The sequence below is a fragment of the Opisthorchis viverrini genome (genome assembly GCF_000715545.1).
Source record: "Opisthorchis viverrini unplaced genomic scaffold opera_v5_104, whole genome shotgun sequence".
Classification (NCBI taxonomy): Eukaryota; Metazoa; Platyhelminthes; class Trematoda; order Opisthorchiida; family Opisthorchiidae; genus Opisthorchis; species Opisthorchis viverrini.
Window position 1 is genome coordinate 801,692 of NW_008751762.1, and position 18,939 is coordinate 820,630.

At 42.5% G+C, this 18,939-nt stretch overlaps 1 protein-coding gene across 1 annotated transcript in view; it reads left to right on the forward strand.

The window, feature by feature from the left end:
• Positions 1-18,939, forward strand: part of T265_13811 (hypothetical protein) — a gene marked incomplete at both ends in the record, with an annotated part of 66,395 nt that overhangs the window by 17,092 nt on the left and 30,364 nt on the right. Inside the window, 10 exons of the mRNA XM_009170623.1 lie at positions 2,194-2,298; positions 4,206-4,302; positions 7,404-7,603; positions 8,588-8,894; positions 9,501-9,715; positions 12,031-12,270; positions 15,316-15,423; positions 16,796-16,858; positions 16,886-17,107; positions 17,340-17,450. Coding sequence (XP_009168887.1) covers positions 2,194-2,298; positions 4,206-4,302; positions 7,404-7,603; positions 8,588-8,894; positions 9,501-9,715; positions 12,031-12,270; positions 15,316-15,423; positions 16,796-16,858; positions 16,886-17,107; positions 17,340-17,450 — 1,668 coding nt within the window. The remainder of the gene's footprint in view (positions 1-2,193; positions 2,299-4,205; positions 4,303-7,403; positions 7,604-8,587; positions 8,895-9,500; positions 9,716-12,030; positions 12,271-15,315; positions 15,424-16,795; positions 16,859-16,885; positions 17,108-17,339; positions 17,451-18,939) is intronic.

Sequence of the window (18,939 nt, forward strand, 5' to 3'; positions counted from 1 at the left end):
ACATAGCACAAAAATCGACAGGATGTACGACAATCTTGATCAAAACCGAATTCGCTGGTCGGAGTAAGACTCGTGGTTGGTTAAGAACTAACACGGGGCAGGGGAGTAGGACAATCCTGTCGCTTGGTTAGTGGGTCGCCTCAGCGCTACAAATCGCTTTTGAATACAAAGTTCAGGCTAGTAAATACTTAGGCCAATGAGCCTCATAGCGGCTCGGATCTTCTTTTTGATAAACATTGGTAACTTTTTCGGTACTTTGTAAATCGGTGCAAAAGCCACTGCGGTATCCACGTGGTGCCTCATGTCCAATGAAACGTCACGATCTGAGTTTGATGGTACTTCAAAAGCGCAGGTCTATGCCGAAGACGTAGAGCGACGTTTGATCCAAATCTTGCCGTCAGCAAATTCTATTTAGTAAGTTAGCTTGCAAAGATCCCATCACTACTCGGGGTCAGCATTTTCCCGGATTTCCGCCAAATTGAATTTTCAGCATCCACGTGGTGATTGGTGATAATCCTTTCAAGTTGCCGACACCTCATTTGTGTTATTCCGAGAGATCCTAAGGTCTTCATTATGATAGGTATTTGGCACGTTCCCATAAGACACAGTTTAGTGCTGGAACATGCTGAAGCTCAACTGAAGGTCAACCCTAAAATTGCAGCCGACAGGCCTGTTTCACTTTTACAGTGGGGGCCGGTTGTGCCTTGCAAGGATAGTCAGCATCCTTCCGGTGCCACAAACAGTTGTCTCTCCGCCGTCGCGCCTTGGCTGCGCGTGAGCCTAGCGACATCAATCGATTCTTCGGCTGGCGACCTTGATTTCAACAAGCATCGCTATCTTCTCTCGTTGCTGAGTCAGCACACTGGTTGATCCCGCTCAGGTGGTCTGGTTATGGTGTGTCGCTAAGGCGAACCGATATCCACCATTTCGCTTAGACTAACTCAGATACTCCGGTGCACTGGTGTACTCGGGACACAAGGCTGGAGTTCCTGTCTGTCACAGCCTCATGTCCAAAGGGAGGACAGTGTCGATGGCTCACCACCATGGCCTTTAACTCTACGCAAGTGCGTCCGTGCGCCCACCTGCGAGAAAGCGTAAGGAGTGGATTGGATGACCAAAACACTGTGCTAATGACTCGGATTTTGTAGAGGCGCATTCAAGATATGGGTTTTGCCGGTCTGCAGAAGACCAGACACATGTCAGGTGGAGTAGCTCTACCGTATTTGAGACAACTTCGACTTCCGACGATATTTGAACATACATGTGTATCCACTGAAGCCCGATGAGCCATTTATAGATTTTCTAGACACGTCCAGCTAAGCAGTTAAGTCGGAATGCCTCAACCTCAAGTCAGAAGGCCTCAGAATGCCTCAACGCATTAATCGTATCTTTACCCGAACCATTCGTCAATTTCTCACCACAGTAGGCTATGGGGGTAGGTAAGAAAATTGCCATATCGGCCGGTTGACACGCTTGTTTCCTCAGAACGGATATGAGGAAGGGCTGGTTGCACGAGGACCGGACAGTAGTGAATAGGATGCATTCAGACCACAGCGGGTCATCCACGCATTCTTAGATTGTTTGACTTTCCTCCATAGCCCGTTTCCAAGGCCCAGTTTCTGTGATCGATTCTGGGATGTATTACATAGAAGCAGTGTTCTTTTTCTGTCGAGTTAACTGTATCGGCGACAACGTCCGAGCTGGATATCACACCCCAAGCTCTATGGCAGTATACTCGACCCTGCCAGATCTCCCTTTTCACTTCCAACCAGTTAATGTTCTCAAGCTCTGTAGCTCACTTGTCTCGCAATTTGGCCATTATTTTCATCTACTCATACAGTGGTTGTGAGTAGTCACGCAAACTATTCAGTCATTCGCCACTTTCATTGATATGGTAAGATAACAATTTTGCAGTCAGCTGAAGTACTGTCAGTTCAGATGTTTTTTGGTCGTCGTTAGCTTTGTTGAGCTACAAAACGCTTGTAAATCCATTGCCAAGCTCTGGAAACCGCTCAACAATCATTGTTCTTGTTTATGTTCACTGTTGGAGCCTTAGTAGCAAAAAACGAAACAAATTTATTGTTCCTGAATCACTATCTAGGAAACGTTTGCAATTCTAAATAGTTTGATCCTAGGTTGGCCAAATGTGCAGTCAACTTCCGTAATGTACAAGAACCCGATTGTTCTTTCCAGTCCACTCTGTTACTGACTGCCAACCTTCCGTGTGCCAAACAGTTCAACGTATTTGACAATGACATTGGAGTAGCACAGTTGGTCAGGCTGCATGACGAGAACAAGGTAGGTCTCTTCTTTTTCTAGTAATTGTTAGAGTGTCGTCCGCTTGAGATCAAGATTCCCAGTGGTCATCCAGGAGTTGCCAGAAAGTGTATATTTGCTTCCTAAATAACTGGAAATCAGTAGCATCGTCTCTTCGTCAAAATTCACTGGTATATACATGCGTGCACTGTCGCTTTACCTCTGTATTCGGTGAGGTAAAGCAATAGTAAGATGGGGGCCTCACGACAGAACAACTATTTTTAGTCGTCTGACCAAATATGTATGAGGTTGGGCTTTTTCAGCTAATGAGGATACAAGAAATACCCGCATATAATGGTAAAGAGTGTTTTCCTCCGGTCAGTACAGTCGTATCATACGACGTTCAACTTCAGATGGTAATGGGCTAGTTACCCAGTAGTTTTGGAAAAATCACTAACAAGACTGTGCGTGATCAGTAAATGTCACTTGGTATGGTTGGGTTTTCACTGCGTGAAACCTCCTCTATTGTCCATTCTGTTTGCACATTCCTATTGTGGGTATAGAGACCAGTTTCTCGGCCTGATAGCAGTTGACTCTTCTGCAGCTGATACATGCTCTTTGAATGACTTTAGGCTAATTTTACGGAACTTTGTAGGCACGCTGATTATCAGTCATTGCTTTCAGAGAAGAGGATGGCATCTCGTCTGTTTTGAGCAACGCAGCATATGTCAAGGGACACTGTACCGGAAGATTTAGTCTAGAATTCGTTTATCATGACATTTCAGCCGTGTTTTTTTAATAGTCCTAGTGTGCACATCGTGTTTGCAGCGACTGAGGAGATTAACCAAGTTTTGGGCAACGTCATAAACACAAACCAATTCTGAAATTATTAGTCTGTTCGGAAAGGAAATTTAGTGTGCTTATGACGCGCACAGTGAAACGGTGGATTTGACTGTCAACTGAGGAGATGAAATGATGAGGGGATGAAATTCCGTTCCGTCAATGCGGTGCCCACATCCTATGCTTCCCATGGTGTAGAGCTACCTGGTTTTTTACACTATGACGAACATGGAACCGTTTTAGGTATTGATCCGGCTACAGATAACCGAAATGGTTAAAAAAAAATCCAGACGCTGTTTTCGGACCTTTAAAACAATCCGGTATAACAGGATACAGGTGGGTTCGATTATTCGATATCGCACTATTACGGATCAATACAACAACGACATTCAAACGGCGACGAATTAGTTTCCCAGAAAAGCACCTGCGTCCTAATGCTGAAGCATTTAACAACTATTCTGTGTGAAAGCTATTCAGACATATATACTCCCACGTCAGTCCAAATAAGTAACCTATTATCGAGCTATTCATTCATCAGCTTGTATTCAAATGACCGCGCAGTAACAGCGGAAATGGAATGTTGTGAACTTTTTAAATTCCAGTGAAGCACAGGTATCCTCACTGTGGCGACCACTTTGATTTGGCGGTTGATATGAGACGAGGAATATATTCTGATTAGAAAACCAGACCACGACTCATGTAGGAACTAAATTTAACGAAGTCACACTTTAAAGTCAGACAATTGGTATAAGAACGACAACGCTGGATTGTCCAGTCCCAAACTTAGTGTCTTAATTATTCGTGTGTAGTTCACTTTAAACTAAGAATGATATAAAGATCAAGCAATCTGGTTAATTACTGTGTGTGTACACCAAATCCGGGATATGCAGTATACAAGCAATTTAAGGTGCTCAACAGCATCGTTTTCTTTTTCGAAATGAACAATTGCAAATTATCACTTCGGAACTCGTTTGCTGACTTCCTTGACTTCGGAATAATGTCCCCCTTATTTCCTTACGGCGGGTTCCACGAAAAAGCTTTATTCATTTCACGTTATATTCTACAAGTCGCTGTTGTGACCTTGAAGTGCACACTCTAATACCCCACAGGACTACCAGTTTGAAGATATTTTGAAGGACGCCCTTGAATCAAGTGGAATACCTCTGAATCAAATCAATTCATATTTTCTTTGTGACGACCGTTCAGGTGAGTGTGGCACTTTTGCTTCGGTACCTGAAATTAAGATACCCAGTATATTCGAATGCTTGAGCAGGGAAATATACTTGATAAAGAAAACTTTTTCGTTATGGTTAAGGAATCAGGGTTTTAGGAGATTGACCGGTGTTTTGGACCGGACTCCTGCCTGTTGTACTCTTCTTCCGCCTTCTTGTACTCGTTCTACAATCTTCAGTGCATATGTATTACAAAGTACACCATATTTCTTTTGTTTGTAAGGTCAGTAGCAAGAATTGGGCATAGGTATTAGCCCTTTGAAAATCACGAAGTGAACTCAGCAAGTTTAAAGAACTTCGGACAAACCAATCATTTAGATGAATCGGTTCAACTGTAATCGGTTAAAATGATAGTTGGCATTTGAGTTGACCTATTGATCCTTCTTATTCGAGCGGAATGGCCTGATTCCTCAGTTGCATTGAAATGATAACGGCTTGTGGAGTACAGCCCACTACGTTCCAGGAACTGATACCTAGAACCAGCATCCAAATTGTGATACCTATTTGGCTGCACAAACAACTTGACAAATAAATCAATAAAAAAAACTCAACTGAACCCAGCTGAATCTCTCGTTTATGGTGGTCTACTTCAACCAAATATACTGCACAAGGGCGCCTAATGTCTCAGTTGGTACAATATTCGGGATATTGCAAAATGTTATTGTCTAGACGTAACATGCTACTCATTAGGTTGCTGAAAACCCTTCGACAGCTCACGCCCGGTTTTGCCCGTCTAGAGTTCATCATGTCATACAACTTTCAATTTTTTTTCGAACTTATGTTCCACTTCAGCGAACCGAAATAAGCGAGAGATTAAGCTGAATTCAGTTGAGTCTCCTATCCAAAATGAATTTGTGTTGAAATGATAGCATTTGTCGAAATCTGCTCAATGCGAGTTCAAGTAAAACACAAAGTCGACGGAAACTCAGCGAATGCGTCTGTCTGATAAGAAACCAAGGCAATACCTGTATAGCACCACTTTATAAATAATGTGTTATGAATAGTACTAGATTTTATTGCTCGTCCGTGAATAGTAAGAGTGAACACGAAGCGCCACCAGTGCCCAGTAGGTAACGTCTGTTTATACTCATTACTTCTGTTTTAAGACGAGATCACTTGTCTGTGTTAGCAAGTAACAGCTTCTCGGACCTAATCCAGTCCAACGCTGATTCAGTAACATAAATTCAGCAGTTTCTGATCCTAAAGCAGCCCGAGAAGTCACGACATCTTTCTAATCTGTACGAGCGTATTTATCAAAGTTTTCGTCTGGTTTTGACCGACACAGCTGTGTATCAGGAATTTTTCTCCAACATGACGGTGATCACTGTCTGAAAAATGTTGGGGTGGGACTTGAAGTTGTGCTTCTGATGCCTCCCGTGAATTGAAGCAATATCTACTAGAAATTAATGTATCGCCGTCATGCTGGGAATTTATTTCATATGTGGTGTGAAATTGAAGCAGCCGTTGAACGGTGTACGGCAAGAAATGAAATATGATAAATCTGCTTGATATAAGTATTTACTGAATTTAAATCTATGATCAATGTGTAATCCGATCATGATAAGCCCATACCCACTGGGACTCATCAAATTGGTCACTAAGCTGAGTTACCTAACAGTTCTTGAGCATTTACTGGCTTATGCCAAAGGAATCCGCTGACGAGCCTGGGGCAGCTGGTGATTTCACCATAAATCAATGCCTTGTTTCATACACTCTGTAGATTAGAGCAAACCGCTGAAGAGTGAAGTTGGTCATCTTCGTGTAGAATATGACCACTCGTCGGATCTTGATTGATCCATCCTGCCGAACTCTAATCCTAAGGCTCTTAAATACAAAATGTGCACAGTACCACCAGTTATATCCAAGTCACTTCAGATATACTACTTGCCAGATTCTGCAATGCAGGAAAACACCAGTGATTCTAGACTCGCCTGAGTACTACACTAACCAATGTATGGCACGCTATTCTGTCTCATCCTGTAGACATGCCAATACATTAGGAACAAATTCAAAGCAAAAAGTTTTCTCTGTGCACTTCTGTTATCTATGTCTTTGTGTATTTTCTGAGTTCTGTGGTAAAGGGTATCCAAGTTTTGGGAGATGTTGCTCAAAACTTAACCCTATTCATTATATGACACTTAAATTTTCTTCGCAAAGTTGGAGCTTTTCTCGATTAAGAGGTGGTCACCTACTCGAGTGATGAACTGATAGTCCAAGGGAATTGCGTGGTTGTGTGCGATCGTCGAGCTTACACCACAAGGGGGCGTCATTTCTTGCCTTATTAGCAACACGAAAAGTTACACAAAGTAACCATTTGCGACACCTGAAAACTGTGCTGACCACGTCTCTGAACAATGAGTGCTTCGCAGACTGTCGAATTTTGATGATTCCACACAATCACGTTTGTTCGCACTGTTACACTGTATATGTAAAGCTACCGTTTTCATCACAAAGTCATGGACGAGTCACGGGTAGCAGCTAGCTTGCTGGCCGATGCAGGACAAACGTCCTCAGATTTGTACAGGTTCATTGAACCAGATGGTATTGGCCATAGGCTCCGCAACCTTTGATGTGAGTGGTAGAACAGCAGAACTTGTCAAGCTCAGTTCATCCACTAAAAAACTTCAAGACCGATCCATTATGCGTTTGGTAATCACGCTTTGCGGATCTCTTTCCTTCGATACATCGAAGCTCTTGAGGCCTTCCTTTTTGTAAGTAAACACATTTCAGTTTTCTTATGGTTGTTTTGTGGTAATCTATTTCTAGAACCAATAACAGATTTTTTAATTAATTTTGTTTCTTGAACGATAGTATATTATACCAGAGACTAGAATGAGTATTAATTACCAAGTCCTAGGTGTAGAAATGTTTGTGTAGGCTTCGTTAGTTTAAAGCAGGACGAACAGTTCAGAGAATACAGAGTGTTTAGGTCGGTTGCATCGGGAACAGCTACGTCCTTATATGGATTTTTCATCTACAATGGGCAATCCGTTAAACCCCTGTCCATTGTTTAGGACTAATGGAAAATTGTGCGTCCTACCACTACAAAAACTCACCGTCTGCGTTTTTTTGCAGGCATTATCTGCAACAATTCACATTACATCCGCGATTTCTACCCGTTCAAACGTAATCACAATCCCAAACTCAGGATTAAACAGATGGAGAAAAATGATGGCCTGCATCTGCTCCAACAGAACGCTTTAAACCTTAAGTTTCAAGAAATCGGCAAGGTGCTTTTTACCACAGCAGTATTGCAATACACCCCCAGTACACAGGTGAGTACCTATTTTTTCTCAATCTCGTGCATATACGATAGACTGGGACTGCTTGGTGCTCGCCTGATTTGTCAGACAGCTTCTCCGGGTAGTCTGCACCAAATTTAGGAACCACTGGACTAGTGTTTCGCTCACCAACAGTGCACGTCCTTGTTTTGCCGGGAATTAGACTGGCAAATTATCACCTCGATCCGCATATCGGTAGATGAGACTGCCGATCCGGACAGATTAATGACAACTTTTGGTGAGTTCCACTAAGAGAGGAACTGGAGTTCAATGCACTGTGCACTACCCAGAATAAGCCCACCACAGCAGTAGGACTGTTTAGACGGGTGTGATGCTGAAACCTCTTACTACCAGGTACAAATCAGCCATACGCTTTGCACCCGTTGTCGAGTGGTGCTGTTCACACACTAGGCGGAAAGACACAGACTCAAATATCACCAGAAGTCCTCTGATTGTTTCCACAGCTACTAATTGGCTGTTCAGTGCTTTTCGTTTTTTTTCAACTTAAATTGGTTTCATTTGTGGTAAATTCCTACAAAGACCTCCAAATCGCCTCACCACCCACAACACACTCACAAGTAATCAGCATGTGCAACGACAAGCAGTTTAGGTGATAGGTTAATGGACTGTAAGCCTCCAAATAGTATGATCGATCAATCAATATAATGATCAAGGCAAAATGCAACAAAACAGTAGAGCCGACACTCGACCGGAAGCTAACCTGGGCACTTGACTATCATATGTTTACAACACTGCTGTTTCGGTGCAAGCTAACCCTCAGGCATGGTGAGCCGAAGTCTTGTACTTTTGAGGTGTCCGGTACAAATAAGATACAATTATCGATTGGACAAAGCAGCCTCCCGAGGCACTTCGCAACCGATTTTTCGTGCCAGTAGGCTGTTCAACCAGGTGTACTTTTCCATAGAAAGACTTCCACAAACAGTGACACTATGGTCCAAATTCTTTTCCTTGCTACAGATTTCCAATCACGTGTTCTTCCTGCATGAAGAGCTTACCAAACTCCCGTCGTTCCCACGAAAGGCGTTGGAGTCTGAATTTGGACTATACGGTCTACAGGAGCTTGGTCAACCGTTGCTTGGACTAGACACAGTTCATAAGATATCTTGGTGTGAACTTCTTTCTAGCTTGTTCGAACGGATGCCGAACACCTACCCATGGTCTGCAGATCTGCAACTGTTTTTGAATGTCTACAATGGGACACTTATTCTGCTTGCGGAAGATTCTTCCGTGCTTCGTCAGTGCCTCGCATTTTACATACAGGTTAGTTGGATCCGTTTTTGACAAGTTCAGTGTATTTTCATTTCCTCTGAGCGGATATCATAACAAGTACAATAAAGAAAACCAAGTGAAGGTTTTCGAAAAAGTCTGGTGACAATCGGTAGATTTATTGCTGGGCAGTGTTTCGCTTTTGACACAAAAGCTTCGTCAGACCAAGTTGCTAGGTTTCGAGGTTGGTCAAGACTTAAGGCGGAAGGAGAACCAAACAGCTAATTCAAGCTGAATCTCTGTTGGGTGTCGACTGAGGGATTTATGTGTGTTAGGGTGGGGGGAACAAGTGTTGGGCCGATGGGGAAACCTACATGCGTTTAAGTCCAGTTCTTCTGGTTCGATGCATTTGATGGTCCCTCTTGAACGTCGTTTGAACCTTCTGTCCGTCTGTGTGGATGAGCTAGTGCTAAGAAAGTTGTGTAAGAGGGATGCTGTGACCCTTGGTCAGGTTGGGATTTCCACCCCCACCCCCCAGTTTTTGCTAATGATTCTACGTGGATTGACGACCACACCGTCTCGTGTCAACTCGGCTTATCTAAGGCCGCTTTCCATACGCTCGCCAGTTACACACCCTCAATTCTATTCACGCTGTGATGCTTAGTAATTTCCACTGCCTCGGCTATCAGCCGCTGTGGTGTGAATTGCAGACCCCGTCTTAAGACTTCCGCACTCTCCAGATCTATTCTATATCCCGTGTCCAAGGCATGTGCCGCCATCGCCCAGTCTTTGATCAGCGTTTGCTATTCTTCTGCATTCCTTGGTGATTTGCTTAGCTTTCTTTTATGCTCACCAATTCTGATGTGCTATTCCCTGGCAGTTTGTCATATGCAGACCTTACTGCATGTAGACCAACTGCATCAAAACTGAGCGTGGCGTTTTTCCATCCTGGAAAGCTACTAGAATGTTGGCTAGGTTCAACAGTCTTCGAATAACCGATGTTCCTGCTTTATGTGGAATGACTACTTTGCCAATCCATTCCTTACTGTGTCTAGATACTGGAGCCAACATCTTCCTTAATTGACGCCTAATCAAACTCACTGGGTATCCTATTTCCTGAAGTTTATTGGCAATCTCGATTAGAGCTGCCGTTCGGTCGATCTCTTCTGTGCACAGCGCTCTAACTTGACGAAACATCGATGAGACAATACTGGCGTACACGGACTTTGGGTGTGCTGATGAGTACCCTAAGACGGTTCCTGTTTCTGTTGGTTTCTGGTAGATAATTCTCTACCAATCTTATGTGTTATACATTCCAGCGATGGTAATAATGTGCCCTAGTCACTTGGTCTGACGAAGCTTTTGTGTCAAAAGCAAAACGTTGCCCAGCATTAAATCTACTGATTGTCACCAAACTTTTCGGAAAACGATGACTGCTCAATCGGTTACAAGTATTTTTCACATGACTGAAAAATCTATTGCACGTTTTGCATCATTTGCGTGGCATACTGCTTATTCAGGAATTGTATCGAAATCAAGCTTCAATTCTGTACTGAAGTGGTTAAACCAATCTCTTGGAAGGGTTGCAAAAAGTGCTTTTTTTTTACTTCGTGCGGAGCATGAACCCTCTTCGGATGTAGGGTAATGTATATGATTTCATGTATTATGTGGTACCGGGTCGCCGATGATTATACAGGAAGTATTCACTAATCCTCGACTGATATGCCTGATGCGATTAAAAACGAACATCTTTGACTGGATACACTCATTTCGGTTAATATTTCGGAAGAAAACTGCACATGCTATTTGGATGGCTTGGTTGGCTTCCTGTAACGTCATTTTTGATTCCCAGTTCGTTTTGGTCAAAGCAATCTCATTAGTCGTTATTCGTCTAAAGTCTATATGAACAAGGAACCAGTGCGGTCGAAATGTTGCTTGAATTGCATGAAAAGAACACTGTCAAAGTCAGGTGTCCGGCGTTCCTTTTATTCAACTGTCTAGAACAACCTCTCCTCAAGACGACTAGAAGACTGTGTAATGAAAATGAAGGTCATTGCTCTATTCTGCTTGCGCTAGTATGCAACATTGTTCTTTGAGATCAAATAGTTATATTGGAACGGGGCTTCACCTCGGGAGATTCAAGGAGAAGAAATCGGAAGGGGGAGCTTCAGCTGCATGTCAAGTGTCTTACTGAGTTCCTCTATAGAAATCCCTGGCCTCTGAGTAAGAAAATCCCTTCTTAGGGAAGAAAATTCTGGAACCCTTACGGAGAGATAGAGATAACTCTCTAGAGATAACTCGTTCGAAGGAAGTCGAGAGAGGAATTCACAAAGTGGACTGTCCTGTGAGGAAGTCTCTCTTCCGAAAATCCTTTGTTAAAAAGGCTCACTTCAGATCCTAAGGTGACAGTTTCAGAATGATTGTATGTTTCGTATGATAGTGGTCTTTTTGTCAAGCTTCTCTATGATTATCTCCGAGGAGTACATATGAACCTGCGTACGAACTCACTGAACATGGCCTTGAGTACAAAAAACTGACCAAAAGACATCACTCAACCGTCTGAGCTAAAAAATGATAAACATATATGTGCTCAACGTAAATCAAGTTATTATGCTCTGGTCTGCTTTCTCCAACCGGTGCTCTTTTACCGCAGGCTATATGTAGCATAGTTACATATAGTTACGTTTTCAGTACCTATCATTGACAGCTGTCCAAAAGCAGTCACTTCACCTGAATTTGTGCACGGTTTGTACATTGGCTTGCTGCATTTTTTTCAGCGGTTGTCCCATTTTGCGCGATTTTTCCCGCAATGCGAGTGCTTTCTGACCTACAAACAGGCGGTTACGTTGACTCTAGTACACTGGATCTAGCCAGCAAATGGTCCCTTTTTTGTGGATATTAATGTGCTAAAATGTCTACAAAGCTAAATCGACTTTGTCCAAACTCTTCTGTTCAAATCTGGGTTGCGAAGAATGTAGTCGGGAAACTGCCACAACTCAAATCTAAATGGAACTGTTGATTACTCTCCATTTAACCAAAAACTCTCCATATTTTCACTCCAGGAAAAAGCATTACCGTTAACTTGCCATATTTGATATCACGATATTGTTTGATTTGACTTACATCGCGCTAACTTATGAGAAGCATTTCTTTACAAGCTACTTAAATTTATTGTGAATATCCTCTTTTCTCAGTGCTCTCATCAGTTCAAAATGGCGTTCTCCACAAGCGGATACGCCGGGATTCTTCCTACCCTGTTGCGTGTCTACAACCAACAAACGCACAATGCTGTCCTCACTCAGGCGGTAGAGTTCACCTGCCGCCAGTTCTACGTCATGCATCGGATTCCCTTCATTCTACAGCTGTTTGGCAGCCTGGCCAATTACGTAGCCGTCGGAGATGAACGAACTGGAATGGATGATGATTTTTATCGTGTATGTTTATTCCCACCTTTGTTGTTTTCTAAGCCTATAGAGTGGAAAATTTAATTTTTTTTTGTTTTACACTCTATCCATCTTGATAAAGTGTAGCATATCTTAACCGGCCAGCGCTAGACTGTCCGATGCAATTGCGTTCAGTCTAAAAATTCAAGTGATAGCTGAATAACGGTAGAATGCAGTTATAGAGGGTAGTCGGACTGGATGTAGCACGTCCACACGTTTTCAGCTTAACTTGTAAGGATTATCCATGAGAGAAGCGGAAGCCCATTCAGGGAGCAGATTTGGTCGGCAGTGGATTACATCAATATTTTCATATTTTTGGTTCATTCGATTAGAAAAATGTGGAAAAAACAGTACGTGACAAGTCACTTGTGTTTACACACTTCCAAAAGCCGACGGCCTTTTGCAGAACAATTCGGCGAGGCTCTTTGGATAAATCTCACTTTGTTTTCCTGCTTCTCACACAGAAAGGAACTGTTTTTTTCAGTGAATTGTCATCTCAGGGGAGAAGAGATGATAAATAGTTTGTTTCAACATTGAATGGTGCCTAAATTTAGTCTAGTGAGAATCAAACAATAATTCTTACAGTCAAAGAGAACATCGGGAGGTGAATTCACACTATATTCTAGAATGACCGAAAGGACTGAGGAACTTGAAAGTAAAAACATTTTTGGCAAACAGGGCGGAATAGGCTGAAAGTATTGATTGAGCCACGTTGACGTACGCGCAAAATCCCAAAAGTCAAATCGTTCGGATGGACGTTTATCATCAAATGCGGTACTATGGATAAATTAATAAAGTAATGCAATTGTACAAACACCAAATCGTGGGATTATGCCGGCTTCTGTACACCGGTTCAGGAACAGCTAGTTCCAAATGAGATCCCAAAGTTCACAGTAACTCAAGGCAAGGAAGCCGCAAGATGGCGGAAACCACACAGCTGATTTAAACTAGACGTGCGAGGACTGAGCGATTCCCTTCAGGTCAAAAACAAAGAAGGCGGTACTGGCACAAAACAGAAACAACAAAAGGGGGCTCACATTGTACACAACGAGAATAGAAGAAACAAGTCAACAGAAAGAACCTTTCCGTCAGCAAATTATTTGTCGTCATTTCCCGGTAAATCAATGACACATTTTGTGCGATCAGATAGCTAACCCCAAAACTATGCATTTACGGGCTACTGGTATTTTCTGTCGCTCCCTAAATAGAAGCAGAGACACTAAGTAAATATGAAAAACGCTGGTTCCGTCTGATAGCGAAATCCACAATTTTTATGCAGCAGAGGATATCATTTACCTGCCTAGACCATGCGAGGCTACCGCTGCGAAACGATTCTAATCGTGTATTCCCGAAGTCGGTTGCGGCCCTGGTACATGCATCCGGGAGCCATAGTTCATTCCAAGTCGATCTTTCATTACAGTTTAACCTCTTTTCGAAACTTTGCATGTAATTATGGTCAAATCCATGTTCAAAACCCACTCATATTAAATCTTTGTCATCAAAACGACGTTAACCCATCAGATTGATTTCATTCAACCGCTGACTCAATCGGTCAGTCCTTTGATTGTTAACGGAGATTGCATATGTGGTGATGAGATTTTGGAGTTTCAATGAGGCTTTATCTTGCAAGTGAAAGAAATTTATGCTGACAAGCCACGGAGCAGCTATGTCAGCAGTCTCGCGAAACTCTAGGGTGATTTGAATCCACAAGCTTTTAGTTAGCGACCGAACACTATACAATTCGACCATGAATAGTTGATTGAAAGATCGATTTACCCAGACTTAGATATCACACTATTCAAGTGTTCCAAATGATTCACCGTCGAATAGTTTCTTGTGTGACAAGTTCTCAACCGCCACTCAACTGGTGGTTACTTTTGCCACTGTTGAGCAGATTACATGCACACGTGAAAGTTCCAGTCAAGACTTGATGTTGAAATTGAGCCAACCTATGCCTCTATGCGGCAAAGGGCTGTGCAACAGGTAAACAGACTGCCTGATCTGAAAAGTCACCAGTTGTTGTTTAACGAACCATAGGCCTGGATCACACCAAATGTTGCGGCAAAGCTGTCACCAGGTCCCCAAAAACTAAGCCACACGAGCGTTTCGTCCCATATCGGGATCCAACAATAGACCACGCAGAATAATACCTTAGCAGTCCTAATCCAGTGCGACAAAAACGTTCGTCTGATTGAGTATTTCCCAGCATGGCCATACGTTTACTACAGGAATTAACACTCATACATGACCGGACAATTGGGTAAGAGGGATATAAAAAGGATGGAACACTACTTTTCAATGACTTTTTGGGAACGCTTCTGGCACTTTCGCATCAAATTTCGCCTAATTATGAAGCATCCACTTCAACTTGCATTTTTGAAACATGCAGTTTCAACAACATACTGTAATGAACGTGTCCAGCGTTATGTTAGTATCCTCACCACTTGTTGTCATAATGTTAAAAATGAATGAGAAACCTTGCCCATGGAAATGGTCAAGTAGTCCGAAACCAGAAACGCGGTAAGTTCGGAGTGAGAAAACAAGGAAACTTGAGATCCCAAAGGTTGGAGTCCATGTTGGAATGGTATGACTGAATATGACGTAAATTTGAAAAAGCCCAATACATCCTGCCAGGATATGTTGCTTTCATGAAGGCTGCGAATTTTCATGAACTTACACCTTCTAATATCCTTGGTGGAAGACTTGCCTTTCCGAAGCTTACGTTTGTATGTTTGTTAGTTCACTCATAAACTGTTTATTAAAGACTACGGAGCATCAAAAAATCATAGGCATGAAAGCATCGAACAAAAGCTTCTATGCGACCCTTTATGGGATCACGTGCAAGGTTAAGCCCTCACTACTTAAATACTAGCGGTCTGTGTAGATACACCGGACGGCATGATGGGTGACAGTTTTTACCAAGCAAGTTAAGGTGACCGAAGCACTTCTGTTTTTCTCCTTTCTACCACAGCTTATCGAACATGTTTCGCTCCTAAACATATTGCTCAAATCACAGCTTATGGCTTTCTACTTTAGATTCAACCAGCTACTCTCTATAGACTGCTTCGATTGATCAACCGGCCACTACCGGACAACCTGCGAATACTGGAATTATGCAACGTGCAGAAACCACTGAAAGCACTTGTGAGTCTATGGATGATTTAGTGGAATTCCTACTGTAAAGCTGTTTCATTCCTCAACATTCTATAGGTTTATATACGCATAGCTACTACTGCAGCGCATCTCACCTAGCCACACTGAACTTATGTCTTTGATTTGACTTATTCTTAAAAGCGAGTTGGGTTGCCAGTTTCGTTCCACAGCCTTTTGATCCCATTTTCGCAGAACTCGTCATTCCGTTTCGTTCAGAAGAGGCATTCATTCAAGACAACTACCCGAGGTTCGGATACATTCCTCCAGTGCTTACCTTATTAACTTTACACTATATACTATAACAAGAAACTCGCTGGCCAAGAGAACCGTGGATGCCTCGCCCTTTGGACAAATCTTGGCACGCTGAATATAAGCAAAGTTCCTAGTTGCTTAAATACGCCTAATCAACTGAAGACAACCTTTCTGAACCTCCAATAGACGAGCCTTATTCAGAAGACATCTTAAATCGCGAACCTCTAGCACGCAACGCTCCCAACGACCTAGAGCACGATCAACTATACCTTCCAGCTCCCTAAGTTGCGCTATCGCGTTACAAGCCACTTACCCTACTCACTATACTAGTCATAGTTATATCTTACCAGACTTGAAAAAAATTAATAAAATCGCCACAGCCACAGCGAGTTTCTATTGAAGGCTCAGGAACGTTGTCTTCAGTTGTTTAGGCGTATTCAAGCAAGTAGAACCTTTGCTTATATTCAGCATGCCAGGATTTATCCGAAGGGCGAGGTATCCACGGTTCTGTTTGCTATCGAGCTTCTTGTTATAGGATAACGGAAACGATTTTATTGATTTTTTTCCAGTCTGGTAAGATATAAATGTGAGTAGTGCAGTGAGTAGGGTAAATGGGTTGTAACACGATAGCGCAAATTATGTTTGGGAGGAATCATGTGGACAAATCGCCCTTTCATTAGCCTTCCCCATCAGCGGACGTTTTGTATAAGTTTACGAATTTGCAGAAGCGTACCTATAATCCTCTACAAAAAATCCTACTCTGCTGACTCATGCCTAACAAATCGATTTATACAGAAGAATGATTCAGTTAGTGTTCAGATGAGTCTCCCGTCAAAACCAAATTGGTATGCGGATGAGTTTATAGGTCGAATTTCGTGTAGTTTGGGTTCAAGTTGGAATTTTAGATTCACGGAAACTTAGTGATTCCTCGGGGACTGATGAGTCCCAAGAAAAGAGAAACCGATCACGTACTATCGGAGAGTTTTCAACAACCAGTGTGTTGCATCTATGCAAAACTACGATTTTTAAACCTTTGGCCACACTAGAGTGTACTTTTAGATTAAATCTGGAACTAATTCAAAATCCGAGACATTTCGCTCTTTCTTCTCAGAAAGAGCCTTATTCAGGCCACTGTGCTTCAGGCAGTCTAAGCTGGACAGTATCTTTGAAAATTGTGATCGAATGCCGCTGACTTAGAAAGCTTTCCTTATTGGTTGTTGGTCTGCTCGCCGAACTTGGCAGTTGGATTGCAAACGTTTCATCACCAATCGAGGTGACATCGCCACTCAACCCCGCACTGACGATGTCACTACGATTAGTGATGAAACGTTTGCAATCCAACTGCCAACCTCGGCGAACAGACCGACAACCAAGCAGTGAACCCGAGCTACCTACATTCCACAACATTGCCTTCCTTATGATTGTCATATAGTTATTTGCTTCCCATATAAAGTAATCTGATCAGACTGGCGTTTTAGAGGCTGGCTCTTTATTCAGCAATCAAGTTACGACACAGTGACTAGTTTTTATCATCCGCGCATAGTATCTTGCAGTGCATTAAAATCTTGCCACGATATTCTCACATCATAACGGTCTGCTTATAACGCGGAGGTCAACTCTACGATTTAAAGCACTTTTTTTCATTCGTTTTCGAGGATTTCTGTTACGAAGATGACGAAGGAAATTGGTCTGTCCTGGAGGCGGTCAACCTGTGTGTCGCAGTGATTGTTTACGCCCCAGATTCTTACCGTGCACGTCAGATGCTGGTAAGACAAGCTCTTGTCTCTCTTTAATTTGCATTCTGCGGGTCAATCTTTTTCAGTGTGTTCAAAGCATGGGTGCTCTGGTAATGCCGTTTACGGTAACAGCTAGTAGAAAAATATTTCCTTGAAGGAAAACACCCATAAGGTTGCTATGACCTCTTTGATATCCCAGAATATCATGAATGAGTGTTTCAGCTTAGATTCCATTAAGTCTCCCCCGTTAAAACCAAATCGGTATCTGTTGCCCAGCCAGGCGGGTGAGGTTTGAAGTCTAGTGAAAATGTATAGGCAAACAATACGTTCGACATTTCGTAGGAAAACGGTCAGTGAACAGTGCCTTCACCGTGTATTTTCCCACAGTTCAAATAAAACATTGATTCTTCCAGTCTCTTTTTGTATGAACTTTTGGTACAAACACGATGATGCTAGGAACAAATTTCGATCATTCCGACGAGCAGGCTAACAAATATTACATTCCATAAGCGTGTGTACCGTTGAGGCGAGTACGAGATGAATGGCACAGTATAGCAGTGAATCTTCTGAAAGTTTGATTGGCATATATGTTGGCTGGTTGTATTCAGGCTAGTCAAAGTCTTGTGATACATGTCGGGTTTTCTCTGTTGCAGTTTTGTCTTGAGTCCATGTCACCAGGTTAAACAAGTACAATTGAGCCCTTTTATTGGTCACGAGACTATTTATTCACTCTGGTGGATTCTATTTATCCTCCAAGCTGGTTCGGTATAATTTCCTCCGAGAAGGGGTGTCGAAATGTTTGCTTGATTATATTTTATTCATAACGTGACTAAAGTATCACACCAAACAGCGAGATACATCCGTATCCGCATTGGACGGTTTATTGACCTCCGTACGAAACAGTTATCTCCATTTGTATTTGAGACCGAGCACATTAACCCTCCCCGCAGTAATAAGACCGTAATTTGCACAAGGGAAAGCAGTTCTCAATTCATAAACGTGAAAAAAATGACGATCCGGAGATAGCATACAAAGTGTGGACAACTAAACGGTTGCAGTCTAGTATATGCTAATGGTAGCCTGGTTTTTCTGGTCACTTGGAAGACGTACTCAATGCACACACATGTGGCTAGCCAACACTCACAGTGGTGTGCAGAAAACGATGGTTGTGAACAGTAAATTCTTGCTCTGTCCAGAACGCCAACAGTACCAAGGTCGCCAACCTAGCAGTCAAAACTAATGTTGTCCACTTTGGATAGATGATAGGACTTGCGTCACTAAAATACCGAACTTTGATGACACTCACATTACTTTCTGTGCTTAGCCATGCCCTCTCAATTCGTTCTGGTCCATACGGTGATAATAGTAGGACATTTTTAAAATTACCTCAGAATTAATACGCCACAACGCGCCGTATTCTACTGCACAAAGTGCCTTGAGAAAAACTAATCCAGTTGGTATCTGTTACTGGTAGACTAGTAACTTGTGTTCTTGGGAACCATGTGCAAATTGTACACAT